Source organism: Pseudonaja textilis, chromosome 4 (assembly GCF_049901715.1).
Source record: "Pseudonaja textilis isolate UNSWEBS1 chromosome 4, rPseTex1.2, whole genome shotgun sequence".
Classification (NCBI taxonomy): Eukaryota; Metazoa; Chordata; class Lepidosauria; order Squamata; family Elapidae; genus Pseudonaja; species Pseudonaja textilis.
Window position 1 is genome coordinate 41,451,326 of NC_141993.1, and position 17,657 is coordinate 41,468,982.

General features: G+C 33.9%; 1 protein-coding gene across 40 annotated transcripts in view; it reads left to right on the forward strand.

The window, feature by feature from the left end:
- ABLIM1 (actin binding LIM protein 1) overlaps window positions 1-17,657 on the forward strand; it is a 200,855-nt gene that overhangs the window by 149,767 nt on the left and 33,431 nt on the right. For all 40 annotated transcript variants that reach the window (XR_015743487.1, XR_015743484.1, XR_015743486.1 and 37 more), the window contains 5 exons: window positions 8,133-8,210; window positions 9,563-9,718; window positions 12,107-12,145; window positions 13,687-13,722; window positions 14,126-14,255. Coding sequence is in view for 36 of the 40 variants with exons in the window: in XM_087932695.1 (XP_087788821.1) it covers window positions 8,133-8,210; window positions 9,563-9,718; window positions 12,107-12,145; window positions 13,687-13,722; window positions 14,126-14,255 (439 nt within the window). In the remaining 4 variants the exon portion in view is untranslated. The remainder of the gene's footprint in view (window positions 1-8,132; window positions 8,211-9,562; window positions 9,719-12,106; window positions 12,146-13,686; window positions 13,723-14,125; window positions 14,256-17,657) is intronic.

Consider the following 17,657-nt stretch of genomic DNA (forward strand, 5'->3'; position numbering starts at 1 on the left):
CTATGGTCACAAGCCATGGTCATCCCCATCTTCAAAAAGGGAGACCCCAGCCTAGTTGAAAATTACAGAGCAATCTCCTTATGCTGTGTCACCTGTAAAGTAATGGAATCAATTATTAACCAATCCATCATCGTCCACTTAGAAACAAACAACCTACTCTCTAATAAACAATTTGGTTTTAGGAAAAAACTATCATGTAATCTGAAATTTACACTGCAAAAAAATATGGACTATACAACTCAGGGCAAAGCAATAGACACAATCTACATAGACTTCTGTAAAGCCTTTGATTCAGTGGTACACGACAAACTACTCCTAAAACTAAAATCTTATGGTATCTCTGGACACCTGCATAACTGGATAGGAACATTCCTATCAAACAGACAACAAATGGTCAAAATTGGGAGCACCCTTTCAAATTCTGTACCTGTCAACAGTGGTGTCTACCCCAAGGGAGTGTTCTAGGACCAACTCTTTTCATACTCTACATAAATGACCTCTGTGATCATATCAAGAGCAACTGCGTTCTCTTGAGCTTCTTCAGCAACAGACCGAAACCTCATCTCTGTGAGGCTTCAATCTGTGCTCGCCGCTGGAGCGCCCTGAGCCGGCTGGTTTTGGGGCTAAGCCACCCCGTAGAGGTGGTGAAGAGGGGGGAGACTGCCTGCAGGGTTGAGGGGAGCCGCATCTCTCCTCCCCAGCTGGCCATTACTCCCTTTCCCAAAGGCGGTTGCTGCGGTGGTCAGAAATGGCCACCACAAAGAAGAACTCGACCGGAAAAGAATGTGCAGGAGGAACATAAGAAGAGAAAGTTTTGGTTGATCGGGTCAAACAGCAAAAGCAACAAATAAATTACCCTGGAATTGAAACTATTAAAAAACAATAACATTGTTCCCTAAGAAGGTTTTTTAGCTGCGAAGGAGAGAGAAAAGGGAAAAGATTTGGGTTTTTTTTTCTCCTTTTCCTATACTGACAGCTAAGAGACTTAAGCAAGAAATTGGGGAAAAAATCCACGTTGACATCAATAGGCATTTAATGCTGAAAATAAAAAATCAAAGGGATAATAAAGATTTCTGGATAATTAAAAGCTTTTGAAAACAGGAAAGGAGAGAAAAAGAATAAGGATCTGGAAGGGAAGAGACTGTCTGGAATTAAAAAAAGAACTTACAGCAAAATCTCAACAAGACTTCCAAAAGATACATTCTAACTGAAATATCGAAACAAAAACCCCAGGAAGAAAAAGTCGAAAAAGAAATAAGAAGATATAACTCAGGACTATCTGGATTACTTGATGATTTCTGGATTCTTGGTTATTGTTTGGAATGACTAAAATCAATTGGGTTTAAAACTGAAAATGGAACTTAAAAAGTACAAAGAACATGCACAAGAAGGGAGAGGTTCTTTTGGCTTCGTATTTCAGTTTTTATGAGAAACAACAAGAAATGCCTTCAGAACAAGAAGATAGCGACATCTTTAAAAGAACCCATCTTTAATGAACAAGTAATCTTAGATGGGGGGAAAAAAGGAAAGGGGGGAAAGAGAATGGAAAGTTTAAGATTGGGAAAAACAACTCCAAAAAATGGAGTGAAAAATAAGTATAAAATCAGAAAGCAACAGAAGAGGGAAATGCAGAAGAGAGAATTAGAACTAGAGAGACAAGGGGGTAAAAAGGGGAGGGAGAAGATAAGAGGGAAGAAAGAAAGGAAAAGAAGTTATAAAGGACAGAAGCAAAATATAAACAGGGCCTATTTAGAGATAATGGGTGAAAATTTAATGGAAAAGGGGATTCTGCAAAGGTACACAAGATAGTATGGTTATATTAGAAGCAGAAATAATTTTAGAAAATATGAAACAATGTATGATTAAAATGTCTGATAAAATAGCTATCGTAATTCATTGGAATGCTTGTCAATAAATAAATGTAACAAAAGGTATATTTAATGATTTATAAAACATATGTGAAGAGAAATAAGGGAAAAATTAATTATGGAGATTATATGTGTTTTTAAGGAAGTATGATATTTAATTGAAAAGAAGTGTCAAAGATGTTTAAGACTTTAATGATTATTAATGATAGAACTGAACTGAAATGGAATGAGGGTTTATAATTACATATATTTACAATCTTTTTTTAAAAAAAGAATATAGTGTGTATTATAAGAATGTACCAAGCAGAATTCGATTGGAAGTTATGTATTATGTATTATATTGAAGGTCATAACCTTAAGGTATATATTGAATGGATGTAATTAAAAGATATAAAGGTGTCATACTCCAATTAGTAACTACAGGAGAAAATTTGTTTAATGAGAAAAGATAATATGAAATTGAAACAGAAGAGACAAAAGTATAAATATAATGATTTGAATTGAGATGAGATAATCAAAATAAAATTGAGAAAATTAAAAGAGGGGGGAAAACTATACAGAAAATGTAAAATAGTATAAGATATGGAATAGAATACAAAAAGGAGCATGAAATTGAGTTTTGTGTCTGTATAAAGAAGTTCAACCCAGGACCATGCTATTTTCAAAAAAGATGTTTTACTTGTATTTTGTATGTGTGAAAACCCAAATAAAACTTTATTTAAAAAAAAAAGAGCAACTGCGTTCTCTTCGCTGATGATGTAAAGCTATTCAACACCACAGACAATACCGTTACCCTTCAAAAAGACCTCGACTATGTATCAGAATGGTCAAACAAATGGCAACTTCAAATCTCAACAAATAAATGCTCTGTCCTACATAATGGCAAAAAAAATCAGAAAATAAAATACAGGCGGAATAGTCAAGACCTTGTTGATGATCCAAACTCTGTCAAGGATCTTGGAATACTCATCTCAAATGACCTAAGTGCTAGAGCCCACTGTAACTACATAGACAAAAAGGCATCAAGAGTTGTTAACCTAATATTACGTAGCTTTTTCTCTGGTAATATTACACTAATAACTAGAGCATACAAAACATTTGCTAGACCAATATTCAAATACAGCTCATCAGTCTGGAAGCCACATTACGTATCTGATATTAACACAGTTGAGAAAGTCCAGAAATATTTCACAAGAAGAGTTCTCCACTCCTCTACTCGTTTCAGAATATCTTATGCCACCAGACTTGAAATTCTAGACCTAGAAAACCTTGAATTATGCATTCTTCAGTCTGATCTAAGTATGGTATATAAAATCATACATTGCAATGTCCTACCTGTCAATGAATACTTCAACTTCAATCATAACCACACAAGAGCAAACAATAGATACAAACTCAAGGTTAATCACACCAAACTTGATTGCAGGAAATACAACTTCAGCAACAGAGTGGTCCATGTCTGGAATACTCTACCTGACTCTGTGGTTTTTTCCCCAAACCCCAAAAACTGTAACCTTAGACTTTCTACTACTGACCTCACCCCTTTCCTAAGAGGTCTGTAGGGGGCGTGTATAAATACACCAATGTGCCTACCATCCCTGTCCTATTGTTTCTTTTATTTTTCTTATATGTACCCATTTCATGTATTCTTAACTATGTATAGATTTATACCTATTATCTTGTAAGCAATTGACAAATAAAAATAAATAAATAAAATAAATAGTTAGAAGTTACTACTGACTCAGTAGCCCAAAAATGGTGGAGAGAGGAGGGCATGGATGTGAAAAGAAACCCTTGTATGCTGCCTTGAACCTTCCCATAGATCAGCGATACCCAAACATTGAGGCTTGGCAGCCTGGCTGGGGGGAAAGAACAGAACAGGACCATATATGCGCATGCCCAGCCCTTGCCAAGTGGTGGGCCAGTATGCCTTCACACAGCTTGACTTGCACGAGCAGCGGGCCAGGGTACACATGTGTGATTGCCCATCAGTCCTGCTGGTTGTTTAGGTTGAGCTCCACGTCTTCACACGGCCCAATTCTGAATAGACCATGGCCCAGTAGTGGGGATCCCTGCCTTAGATAGTGGAATGTGGGTATAGAAATTAATTTATCCCAATATATAAAAGAAATTTGGGGATTCTTTTGTATAAAAATGAAATATTGTGAAGAGATAGATCAAAATCATGACAACAAATGGAATAAATATAAAAAGTATCAACAAATACAGGTAACTCTCAACTTATGCCATTTATTTAACTACCATTCGAAGTTACAGTGGTGCTGAAAAAAATGACTGTCACAGTGTCCCCTTGGTCCTATGATCAGAATTTGGTCTCCTATCAACCAGCGCATATTTTTGATGGTTACAGAGTCTTGGGGGAATGTGATTTTTGAGCTTTCTAGGGGGCTTCCAACATGCATAATCAATGGGGAACCAGATTCACTTGATGACTATGTGATTCACTTAACAACCACCATGAGCAACCATGGAGGAAAAAGTCATAAAATCGATCACAACTTATTTAATGACTATGTTGCTTAGTGATGGAAATTCTAGTTCCAATTGTGGTTGTAAGGCAAGGACTACCTGTAGAGCTACTTAATGGATAACACAATTAAGCCCTTATTTATAGATCAGCAGTCTAAGGAACAAAGAGCAATATTGACAGATTTGTACCAATGTAGTCAGAAAATGTGCAGTGCACTTCCATTGTACATGCCTTATTTTACATTTGAATAATTGGCATTTCATATTCGTAATGTTAAACATTATGTAATACTGATTTTAATGTTGCAAGTTGAGATATTCTTTCCTTCGATGTTATCTATTGTATATGCATATTTATTTTTACATCAGTCATACCTTACTCAACGTTCCTTACATTTAATTAAATGGATTTTGCAATTGGTATCCATACATTTGCAAAACTGATACCATTAAAAAAGATTCAGAAAAGGGTTTTTTTCCAGTGGAATGTGTCACTCAGTATTATATGGTAGACATTCTTCATTTGCTAGTGTTGCACCTATTAGGAAATAAGTCAGACAAAACAAATTAATGCTTATAAGTAAATTCATTTTTTAAAAAATAGAGAAACATTTTCCCCATGGGATATAAATGACATTGTAGGTGATGACCAGAGTGAACCCGAGGGAGTGGTCAAATGCATCATCAATCATGAGTCCCTGCATACCCAGAAGATATCTAAGTCTAGCCCACCTTGAATTCCTTCTTAACTCTCACTGATTTCCTTTCACTTTTAGTAATTCAGATTGTTGTAGAAAGCTTAACCTTGTAATAAGTCTTGGTGCTCATTTGATCTGCCTGAATCTCCTGATTTCCCCTGAGGGACATTAAAGTTTTAAACTTGTTTAGGTTTCACATACAGAGGAGTTTTAATTGAAAATACTTGGGGAAAAATAATTTAAAGAACATTATATAAATTTGACTAAAAGAAATGGCTTTCTAGCTGAAGTTTAATATGAATGAATATAAGAGTTAACATTTTAGGAAGAGGTAATTAAAACAAGCAACCACAAATTTTGCACAGTGCAGAAATGATTTTTAAAACTTTGCATATTTAGAAATTTATCAATAAAACTGAATGTTTTCTTCTGAATCAAAAATAATATCCAAATAAGTTAAGCCAAAAACATAACTGACAGAAGAATCAAATAGTTAATTGCAGGTCAAAATAATAGAAAGTTAATCAGCAGATAACATTAGTGTGATAATGGGGGGGGGAAAGAATTCGTTGCAAAGCAAATGAAAAGTATAATCTTATAGTATTATTGCAACAGGCAACAAGTATTTGTATGCAAAATATCCCAAATATGACACAATAGCAATATTTTTTTTTTAAAAAAACCCTTGCTTTCCAAAAGCAAATATGCTGTTGATATATTTTATGGCATGTTCATTTTGTCTCTCAATACTGGCTTATGCCTCTGAAGATCATCTTGTTCTTTGTTATGGACTATTATGCAAGAATACCTTGTTCTTTTGCTTTTTTTACCCCCTTTTTTTTAAAGAAAAAGTAACTAAACAGCAATTTGCTGAAATTGGGGATTGGATTTCCCACCCCAAAAATTGGAAGGTCTATTATCTTTTACAAAATAAGGAAAATATACTTACTGCCTATCTCTTTGCAAATATTTCCACAGTAATGCCTGGAATTAATAATGTTTGCTTTTTCAAATCTTGATCTTTGGTTTCTAGCCAGTGAGAAACAAAGAAAAGTTCAGCAGGAGTTTAATTATAAATGGTGTTTGGTTCAAGCAGGAAAAAAAAGGAAAGCACTTATTCTGATTATTCCTTGGACCTTGAAAGAACATTTGCTGAGGGAGGGAATGTGTATATATTAGCAAGGGGATTGGTTGATACTTTGTAGTCTTCCCTATCCAGCTCTGTTGGATCCTACTGCACTATGAGGCAAATAAACAACACTGGTGTTTTGCTCGGAATTTAGAAGAGGGATTTGGTGGCCAAGCTGGATTTATAGTGGGAACATTTTCATCCCATCTGTCTGTTTCAGTGGAAAAGAGATTGTTGGCTTCATTTGACCTCGGTGGTATTGTCACATTGGTTCCCTGGTTGAAGTTACTGGGGATGAAAGAAGGTTACCCCTCTCCCACAAATAAGTAACAGCAGAGCGGGGTAAATCAAACCTCCAAATCCGTATAATCAGCAAAAGATAATGTATTGTTTAAATACAAATGGGTCCTGCCCCTAAAAGGACTTAAATTGGTTCAGATATCCAGTTAAATTGTTATATTCCTTCATCAGGTAAGAAACTTTTAAATTTTGACTCTAGTTCAGCAGAACTCCTAGTATGAAATTGATTAGCAAGTACTTCGTTCTGTGGAAGATAAATCTTCTTCTGTTCAGATAATCTGAATATTTTGCAAATCTTTTTAACTATATTTATGCATGCTCATCTCTTTTCTTTGACAATTGTTTTTCAGTTGAATATATTTGTGCATGCTTTTTAAAGAAAAACAAAGTGTAGTCATATTGCCAGGATTTGATTTGATTTTGCTGCAATAAAATACAAGTTTTTTGTTTTTATTTATTTTAACAGATTTTTTCGTGTGTTTTGTATGTTAAATTTGTGTATTCCTGAAACATAACTCAATTTTTGCCCCATTTTTATCTTGGTTAAATGTGTAATGGGACAATCCTGGCAAACACTATCCTGTCTTGCAGTACCTTCATGTCTCTTGGTTCATGTGCATTTCTAAATGAATCTATAATTTTCATTTTATGACGTGATTTTAACTGTAAAATCTGTGGATATAAATTCCAGTTCTGAATAAAATTATTTGGGGAGGGGAGCGTTGAGGAATCTTATGAGCTGCCTTCCCCAACCTGATACCATCCAGATGCACGGAATGTAAACGCCCATATTTTTTTGACCACACACTCTGGAAAATATGGGCGTTTACACAATAGATAATTTAAGTTTGGGGAAAGGAACAGACCGATAATGGGAGATGTGGGAGAATTGCTCCCTTTATGCTTCTTCTTGTAAAGTGAGACTGCTTCTAGGCAGATCTAGGGTTTTGTACCCTGAACTTAGTTAGCCATGATACTCCTAATGCAGAGGGATAATTATATTTTTAAAAAGAAAGAACTCAGCTCAGGTGCAATTTAAAAATTCTTCTTAGTTTGCTTCTTTCATTGATCACTGATATATCCCAACGAAACAGATAAAACTAGGATAAGGTGGTCAGAAAACAATCTGGATTTCTCATTTTAACTAAGCAGACCTTTGAATGATGCCACCACATCATTAAAAAGACATAAGGAGATGAAAAACACCACCCAGTTGTTTCTCTCCTCCTGCCTCTGGATCAGTTAAGGGAATCCCATGGCATGACTAGAATAAGAATAGAAAACAAATAATCCAAAAGAGAAATGCCTGCCAAATCTCCTAATTCATCAGTTTTTCAAAAGACATTCCCAGCCTAAAGTATTGGGCTGTACTTGCAGGAGCAGGCAATAATTGTCTTCTAAAACTTTGGTGTTGTTTACTCCTTCTTGTGTAGGACTTAGCATAAAAAACTCTTCCAGTCCATAATGCTGGGTAACTTCTCTGTAAAGATAAATCCAATCTGTTTCATAAGGCCAAAAAGTTTTCCCTGAATTTTACTTTAAGAAAAAAATGGTCATTTGAAAATGAGTTTTGCTTTGAATGTTCCAAACAGGATATCTAACCCAACCAAGTTTTTACAGTGTTTCTCCTCCCCCTCCCCGTTACAGCCTACACGGACATCCTCAGAGAGTATTTATTCTAGGCCTGGATCCAGTATTCCTGGTTCACCAGGGCACACAATCTATGTACGTATACTTTCATAAAATGTTTTATTAATTAGCTTTTGATTAATGTTATGTTTTTAAGATGTACTTATTTAGATGTTTTATCATTCATGAAGAAAAGTTCATGACCTGGGAAATCAGAATTATTTCCTCACTTTAATTCCTTTATCAATTAGATTTTTAAAAAAACTTCTGCCAAAATGAATTGTCTTACTAAAAAATTTTTAAGACTCCTTTGTACATTTTTGATTTGTTGTTTGGGCATTATCAGTAATACAGCTGGAAGTCAACTTACAACTGGTCATTTAGAGACCACTGAAAGTTATGACCAATGCTCCCCAAAGTACTTAGTTCCGAGGTTCTGACAGCCATTGTCCCTTCGGTGTGCACATGACTGCATTTGGGTACTTGGCAACCAGCCTGCATATATGACCATTTGCAGCATCCCATTTTCACATGATCAGGATTTACAATTTTTTTTTGTTGAAAACCAGACTTTTACTTCTACTACTATTATGAACAATGAGTTCCTTTAACAACTACAGATTTGCTTAATGACTGCATTTATGCACTTAATAACTGCCAAAAAAGTTGTAAAATTAGGTTAGTCACATGCTATATGACCACCACAACTTTAATGATTGTAATGGGCAGACTTCATTACAATTGTAAGTTAAGGGCTATCTGTATCACAAAGCTGTAATATAAGGAAATCATTTTATCCCTTAATAAGTGGTTGACAAACAGAATAAAATGTTACAATTTGTTTTCTGAATGTGGTGTTTTGCAAAGTTGGCAAAATAGAAATTCCTGTGGACCATCAAAACCACTCATATGTGTATGAGTGACAGCTCAATATGGTCTCCAAATACTGTTCTTATAGGGCTTTCAATTAATCAGTTACATGATACTGATGCCTGGATGCAACTCATAGTAAGCCATAGTCATTTTGTCAATAAATAAATCACGGTTGCTTAGCATTTAAAATTCACTGAGTCATAAACCGTGCTGAAATAGCCATGTTAGTCAACCAATAAAATCCATGGAGATTTTCTGCTCACATCTTCGGGATGGATGTTGACCACCAATTTCAAGTTATATTTTGAAAAGAAGTCATCATGTTCAGAAATTGCCACTTTTCTACCCTCTGGTTGCTGATCTTTTTTTTTTTTTTACACATCTTTCTTGAATTGATGATTATCAAATCCAGTCAATGTAATAAAAAGTGGCCATTTGATTTAAAATGAATTTGGGGAGTGGAGGAGAAAAATATTGGTGGCTTCACAGCATTTGTTTTTCTTAGAAGCGAAATAATTTAGAACTATTCAAGTGAATCTAGAGATTTGTGTTTACCTGTTTTCCTGGATTTTTAGGCAAAAGTAGACAATGAGATCCTTGATTATAAGGATTTAGCAGCCATTCCCAAAGTCAAGGCCATCTATGACATTGAGCGTCCAGATCTAATTACTTACGAACCTTTCTACACTTCTGCCTACGAAGAGAGACAAGAAAGACAGAGCCTTGGAGAGGTAATGAATTGGAAGTTCAATTTGGAAACCAATTCACTTCTTATATGTAGCTAAGTTTCTGTTGTTTTTATAAACAGATGATGCAGGGGTCCAAATGCTTCAAATTTCTCAACTTCTTTTTTATAGCTTTTAAAAAAATATGAGCATTGGACTCTGTGCTTTCACTTTCCTTTTTCATTAATAATTATGTGTGCAGGGAGTTCTTCTCTCACACCTCATGTACATGCTTGACGGGTGGTAGACAAAGTAACCTCTAATTTTGAAGCACTCAGATGGGCATTATAAGTTCAGGATTTAATTTCCCTTGAAGTAGCATAGATTCTTTAAGAAATACTGCTATGTGGATAGAGTATCTGTGTGACATATAAGCAGTAAAATGGTGTCTGAGTACAAGAAAACGTTATTAGAATTGTAAGAATGACACTTGAGTGTCAAAAAATGACACGTTTCAAAAAATCATTATTATTTTTTTGGGTACATGAGGTCTCTTTCTTTGTAAAGAAACCTTTAAATTAAACTAGCTACAGTACAAACTAGCTTTCAGTCTGTCAGGATTGAATATGGAATATTTGGACACAAACATAAACTATGTTTATGTGTTATTATTAATGCTTTTCTTTCTGTTAGGTTTATACATAAATGAACAACAGAGAAAAGCAAAACTTTAATATTCATATCATTATCCTAAATGTTTTGATCATATGTATTTCTTGGAAAGATTGTACCTCAGGTTCACTGCACAGAAATGTTTTCACAGAGTGCCACCTAGTGGAAGCCAAGAAATACATAGATTTCATTTTGCTATTGAGCCTAAAACTCGCATAAGAATAACAATTCTTAACAAAAAAAACTTGATTATCTACCGCTTTTGTGGTATAACTCTGATCCATTTTGTCTTTGTTCACATTTATTCCTCAAGCTGCATTTCTTTTCAAGGGTCTCTACTTTCCTCTCGATCTTTATTACTGATTTTGATTTTGATTTGTTGCTCATTTCAGCCATTTCAGATATTTTTCTCACACTTGGTTTTGAAAAATCAGTGTATTTTTGAATAAGCTTACTGCTGTTATGTAATTATTAGAACACCATATGCAGTAAAAATGCAGACATTATTAGTAGAATAAATGTTATTTCCATGTGTGTTGGCAGAGTGAATATCAACTCAAACATATTTTAAAAATAACTACAGTTAATTTTTATACAGCGATTATAATAGGAATGATTAAAATGGAACTGAGAAGGTTTTAAGTAGATCCATATTTATGCTTTCTTGGGACCTTGAACCAATAGTCTTTTCCTTTCTGGCCTTGACTTTCTATCAAGTCCGCTTTCCAATGTAAAATCTGCAATCCTAATTGTAACTTCAACCCTGGCTTGGATTTTGGAAAACTTGACGAATGAATCAAATAACACAAAATAACTTAGATTTTACTAGATTTCTTTATCTTCACTGTCATTGAAAGACTAACGTTTATTCTAATTTAGGAACATGTTATTAGATAGTCAATGAATCATACTATGTTCCATTAGTTGGGTCATATATTATCATTTATTTTTTGTACCATCAGAGTAAGAAGAAAAATGCAGTGACCCTGAAAATGAATTAGATTGATCCCTGGCAGATAAGACCATAAGTGGCTATTACTCCTGATTATTGCATATTTTGTCTCATATAAAGGGTACTTTGAGAACAAGAAGAATGGTCCTGGTTCTGGGATTGTATAGACATCTGATTGGCCTCCGTAAAAACAATGTGCTGAACAAAGGCTTTCATCAGCACACACATAATGTATTTAATACAGGGATGGAGAATTATTGCCCTTTTATGACTTATGGACTTCAACTCCCAGAATTCATACTGGCTCAGGAATTCTGGGAGTTGAAGTCCACAAGTCGTAAAGGACCATAATTCCCCACCTCTCATTTAATTCAATTGCTTTATTCAGTTCTTCTTAGGAATATATCCATGGACTTCATATGGTTGGACATTAGTCACGTTTTCTGCTTCTAGATGTAAAGAATTAAGGGCAAAACTCAACTGAATTTTCTTGCTGAATTGATAAAATTTCCTTTACAAGTTGGATATTCAATGGGGCTACCAGTTATAAAAACCCTAGTACTTTACATATTAAATATTAATTCAGTGCCAGTGTTGGTAATGATTAAAAGCTGACTGTGAAATATTCAGAGGATGGTAGATCCCAGATGCTAGACCTAAAATATTAACAAAATATTTTATTTTTCATTTTTATTAGACTGGCTTGATTTATTCTTGTAGCCTGTTGGGTTTTATATGTTGTATATAGTAAGGAGGTTCAGTACTTTATTGTTTTCTGTTAAAATAAATTTTAAATGAAGCAGTTATAAACCTCATTTCTTTCCCCTCAGAGTTCAAGATACGGCAGTTCTCCTGTGCATGATGAAAGTGTAAGTTGAAAAAGAGAAGGTGTAAAATCCATAAAATAATGGCCGATGATACAAAACAAATTGGCATTAGACATTTTGTCCCTTGTTTGATTTATTTATATACACATATTATCTATAAACACACATGAAAAGTGATTGTTGGATAAAATATAAAAATGTAATAAATAAACAAGAAAACAAACTTCTAGACAATAAGCATTTGGCATGGTAGATGACAAGATGTACAGATTTTGACTATAGTTCTGTACACAAAAGGTGAAGATACAGTTTGGATTCTTTTGGGTTATTTTGTAGAAGGGTTTCTAGCTCCTTAATTCTCTGTTGTAATTTGTTTTGTTGGGAGTATTTTTCCTTGTTTCTCTTAGCATTATAAGAGATTGTTGTGCCTCTTATAACCGCCTTCATCGTATCCCAAACGTTTTGTTTCGTGGTTTCTCCGTTATCATTTTCTTTAATAAAAAAAATCAATTCCTCCTTTAATTTATTAATATATTCTTTCTCTCTTATTAATTGAGTGTTTAAGGTCCATCTTTTCTTTGGTTTTGCCCTGCCCTTCCATATTACCTGTATTGGATTATGATCTGCCCATTCATTAGGCAAAATTTCCACTTCTTTTGTCTCATTTGCTAACAAAAGGTGAAGATAAAGTTCAAATAAGTTAGTTTACAAGCAAGAGTTTATGCAACTTCTTATAAAAGAGAAGTGCTAGAGAGTCCATCTCTTAGGTTCTTGTGAATTGTTGTAAAGTTCCTCTAGAATAATTCATAAATAGCATTTCTTGCCATTTGCCTTCCAAAGTTTTTTTAAGAACATTCTGAAAAACTGCAGTGTGACTTGAGCACATACGCAACAAACACATACGCCAAACTTTATCACAAATTCAGGTTCTCCAAAGCAAGTCTAAGAACTCATAGATCATAGGTGCATAAAATTTGATTTAGATGTTATTTTAAATAAATTTTTGGCTAGAGAAATAACTGAATATTGCTGATTGTCTTTTTGCTTTCTGTACATTAGAAAATGAAGATGGTAAAGCTAATCTCATTTTGGTATGAAATGGCTATTTTATTTGGGATCAGCAAATACATTTTGTAAACAATGAAAACATTTTTTGCCCAAGAAATGTCACATTAATTATTCCTCTTTATCTTTAAATATACAATCAAAATGAAGTATCACATGTATTTGATAAATTCCTAATAAAATTTCAAAGTCACTGAAAAATGAAAACTAATAAATTACCATTACATTTATTTTTAGTACTGTAGAACTAGAATAGTTACTTTACTAATGTTCATGATAATCAAGTTTCCAGTAAATAAAATAATTACTATAGTTATTTATGAATCTTTGATTAGGTTAAACACAAATTATCAAATTTGTGGCCAAATCCATAAATCTGACTGTCAGAATTATGTTTAAAATCTTTAATTAAATTGGGTCAAACCATCTTTCTCATAAAATTATCAACTATGTCATTATTTATGACAGATTTGAGTAAAATGTCTTACCTGTAATCTCCTTTCTGCTATGTCTTTCAGTCACCAAGGACACTCTCTCCAACTCCATCTGCAGAAGTAAGTTCCAAACAAATACCTGTAATCTTGTTAAGTTGACAGCTCTGTGATGATGAGATAATTTTTGTAAAAGAGATGAAGCCCCCTCCCAATTCTACTTGCTGATTGTCCTGTTAACAATCCTTCCATCACAAAAGCATTACAAGATAAGTGCTAATTTGGTAGATTACAAGTGGAGAAGCATTTTTGGAATTATATACTGTACCTGATAAACATGGATAGAAGGTACAGCATAAGTAGAAGGGTGTCTATGGAAATTCTCAGTCATCCAGTCATAGTTGTCCCAAAGATGCTTTTTCAACAAGCAGAAGTCCCGTTGCTTTTTGAAAAAGCATCTTTGGAATAAATAAAAGGAGTTTTATCAGATCATCTGCTATAATACATAAAATAATATTTTCTTCAGGGTTATCAGGATATTCGAGAACGAATGATACACCGGTCAACCAGTCAGGGTTCCATTGGTTCCCCTGTATACAGTCGTCATAGCTACACTCCCACCATGTCACGTTCGCCACAGCATTTCCACAGACCTGGTAAGGCTAATGAAACCATACAACCAAATTTTAGAAACTCATTATTTATCTTTTGGAATCAGTAGAAGAGAAATCTACCTCTTTCAGTTTCAAAGCTGTATTTCCTTTTCCTTCTCACTTTTTGTTAAGTGGATCTTATTTGTTGTAGGAGAATAGGGGATATCTATTGTTAGAAATTAAACAGTTTTCTGAAATGGATTATATAGGGCAATAATTAATTAGGAAACATATAAAATTACATTTCTCTAGTTTCTTTCACCAGCAAATAGTTCTGAATTTTAGGTTCTGGGCATTTTTTAATAATCAGTATTTCTGATTTTTTGAATATTCTTTAATGTAACTTTTGATTGTTTGTTGATAAAAATATAAAACTGTTTCTTTTTTTAAAAAAGTCTTTATTAAACTCTAGGGGAAGGAAGTTATAGTATAGTATTTTTACAAAAATAGATAAGAAATATTTTTAAAAAACTTGTCAGGAATTTGTTTCACTGCTGATGCTGTCCTGACAGAAGCCACTTTGTCCCTCAGCTCTAGTGCGGCAACACTGAAGTGGACAAAATGGCTTTGGTCAGACCAACTTCAAGGTTGACAAGCAGTCCCCTTCAAACAAAAAGGATTTCTTGCAATGAGAAGAGAACACAAAGGGGTTAATCACAATTCAGGTTAACCTCTTCCCAATTTCTGGTGACCTTGGTAATGTTATAAAAGTTGCCAATGTTTGCCTTTTTCTGTGATTTGTTTTTTCTATTATCTAATTTAGTGATCAATACTGGACTACCTAAACAGTCCTCTCTTTCAAGCATTATTAATTTTGTTTAACTTTCACGACCTGTCAAAGTCATTTAGGTACTGCCATCTTGATTCAATTAGTTCTCTTCTATTACACCTAGGATTTTTTTAAAATGATCTGCATCAATATTAATTTGGCAATTTGTTAATATAAATATGTTAATACTGACTAGCCAATTGAAATCTTGCCTGACCTTTAAAACTAATATAACTATATAAAGTTAATACCATATTTTTTGAAATATTTTAAAATTTTGATGATACTATAGGAAGTTAATTGGCACCATCAACAGCCTCAGATTTTATTATTTTTCCAGATCTTAGAAAAATAAATTCACACTTCACTAGAAAGAAAGCTTATCTTTAAGAATGCCCTCATACCTAAAATATATATATTCACCTTTTAGTAAGCCTCTTGAGTGCTACATTATTTCATTATCTCCTGAAAGTTTTCTTCTGGTGAACTAAGCAAAAATTTATAGTGATTAGAGCTTATATTCTATTTTTTTAATATGATTCTTCTCTAGTGCGATACTACATTAAATGCTTTTATTAGGAGAAAAATTATTATTGTGGAAATTATTTGTTTGATTTATATGGCCACATAATTGCCAAGTAACTATAACTTTTCTTCTAAAATATATTAGGAGAACATAAAACAAATAATTAAGCTTTTATTTGTAACTGCTTAGTTCTTCCCAAGATAATTTCTCCTTGAAAATAAGTTAAAAATTAGAGTTGTATGAATGCCAGTCCACCCTATTTGTTTGTATATAAGGAAATATGAATTTAACTTGAAATGAGGGAATATTCAATGTAAATCTGATTTTTCCACATTTCTTCCTATGAATTTTTCCTGCAATAAGAAACCTCTTTCATTTCCTTTGAGTCCTCAGATTCCTACTTATGACTGCTTGTCCCTCTGTTTCCCTCAGGCTCCAACCACTTTTTCCTGCTTCTGTCTTATTTGGTCTTCTCTTTTCTTTGTTTCTGCTTTGTCCTGCTTCATGAATCCTTGCTGCTGCAGAGCTGCTGTCTAACGGTGTGCAGCGGTTAGCCCTCCTACGCACTAATAGTCCACTCTCTACCCACAATGATTCCCGCCCCTACTCCCCTTTCCGACACCACTTCATTCCCTATGTCAAAGGTAAGGAGACAGACCATTCAAGCTAGTGTCCAAATGACTGGAGATTTATTAGCATTCTAGGAAGCTAATAAGCCACATCTCCATAAAATGGCTGTCCACTCCGTAGTCCCAGCATGCTCAGATTTTTGTCATAATGATTATGCTAGACTTGGCATATCTTCTTTTCTTTGAGAAAGTATGCCCTTTCTAAGGGTCCTCCATAGATGAAGTGGTCCTGAGTAAAGATTTCTTAAGAAAATGTGACTGTCTGAAAACTGAGATATTTATCATTTTGGGAGATTAATTTGGAAAGATTCATCTCTCTTTTCAAACACAGTGACATGACTCACATTTTCCTAATCTTAAAGTCCCAGACCACATACTAATTATGCATGAATTTTAGGGGTATCTTGCATATATACCAGCTTCCAATATAGATTTACCTAGTTATATATGTATGTATATATGTAAAAAGAACAGTTTCCTAGTTTACTAAGACTCCAAAAACATTATTTCAAACTTTTTGGGATGGATGCTATGTTTAAATGTGTCCTTTCATCCCATGCACTTGCCTTTTGAATAATGGAGCATGCTTATATTGCAAATTTAAAACTCTAATGTAGAAAGGTGCTTTACATTTTGTCCATAACAATTGTCAGTGGTTCTCTGGCATTTCAGAAAAGAGGGGTTTTTTAAGCTCTACTTGCAAGTTCCCAAAAGAAATCTGTGAACTTGTTTATGGAAAATATGTATTCTAATACAAAACCATGGCTTTTCACATAGTGATGTGAGGGTCAGTTAATACATTTCATAATCTGAGACCGATATAATATTTTAACTTATTTAATGCCTACATTCTGAGAATTTTCTGATTTTTTTCAGTTGTCTTGCTCCATCTATCACTTTGAGCTTCGTGTACATAAACCTAGTTGTCCTTAATGACCCTTACATCACCTAGTTCCTGCATTCAGCATTATTTACTCAGGAATGATTAAACAGTAGAATTGGCTTAATTAATAAAAGAGAAACAAATTTCAAATGCAGTCCTAATCATGCATGCTTAGCCTTCCAAAAGCAATACCTATATCAGTATACATAGATCTCAATTTCCTAATTATGCTACTATAAAATACAATTGCAACTTTTATTTTCGCTTTGTTTCAGTCATGAGGTCCCTTAAAAACAGAGGCACAACTCATATTTGCATGCACTTGATGAATAAATTCTAGTTCTATATTTTCATGTTTATCTCATGCTTTTTAAGACATTCTCCTTCCTGCTGTCTCTTTTAAATCTGTCATGGCAAAGCTTCAGGATCATCTCATAGTTACCATTTTCTAAAAAGTAAATCTATCTGGAAGACTGAATTTGTGGTTTGGGTTGATATTTCAAATTCAGGAAGTGGGGAAGTAAATATAGGTGAATTAAGTGGAATCAAAATGGGAGTCTTTCACCAACAAAAGCTCTTCATTAATGGAACAATGTCC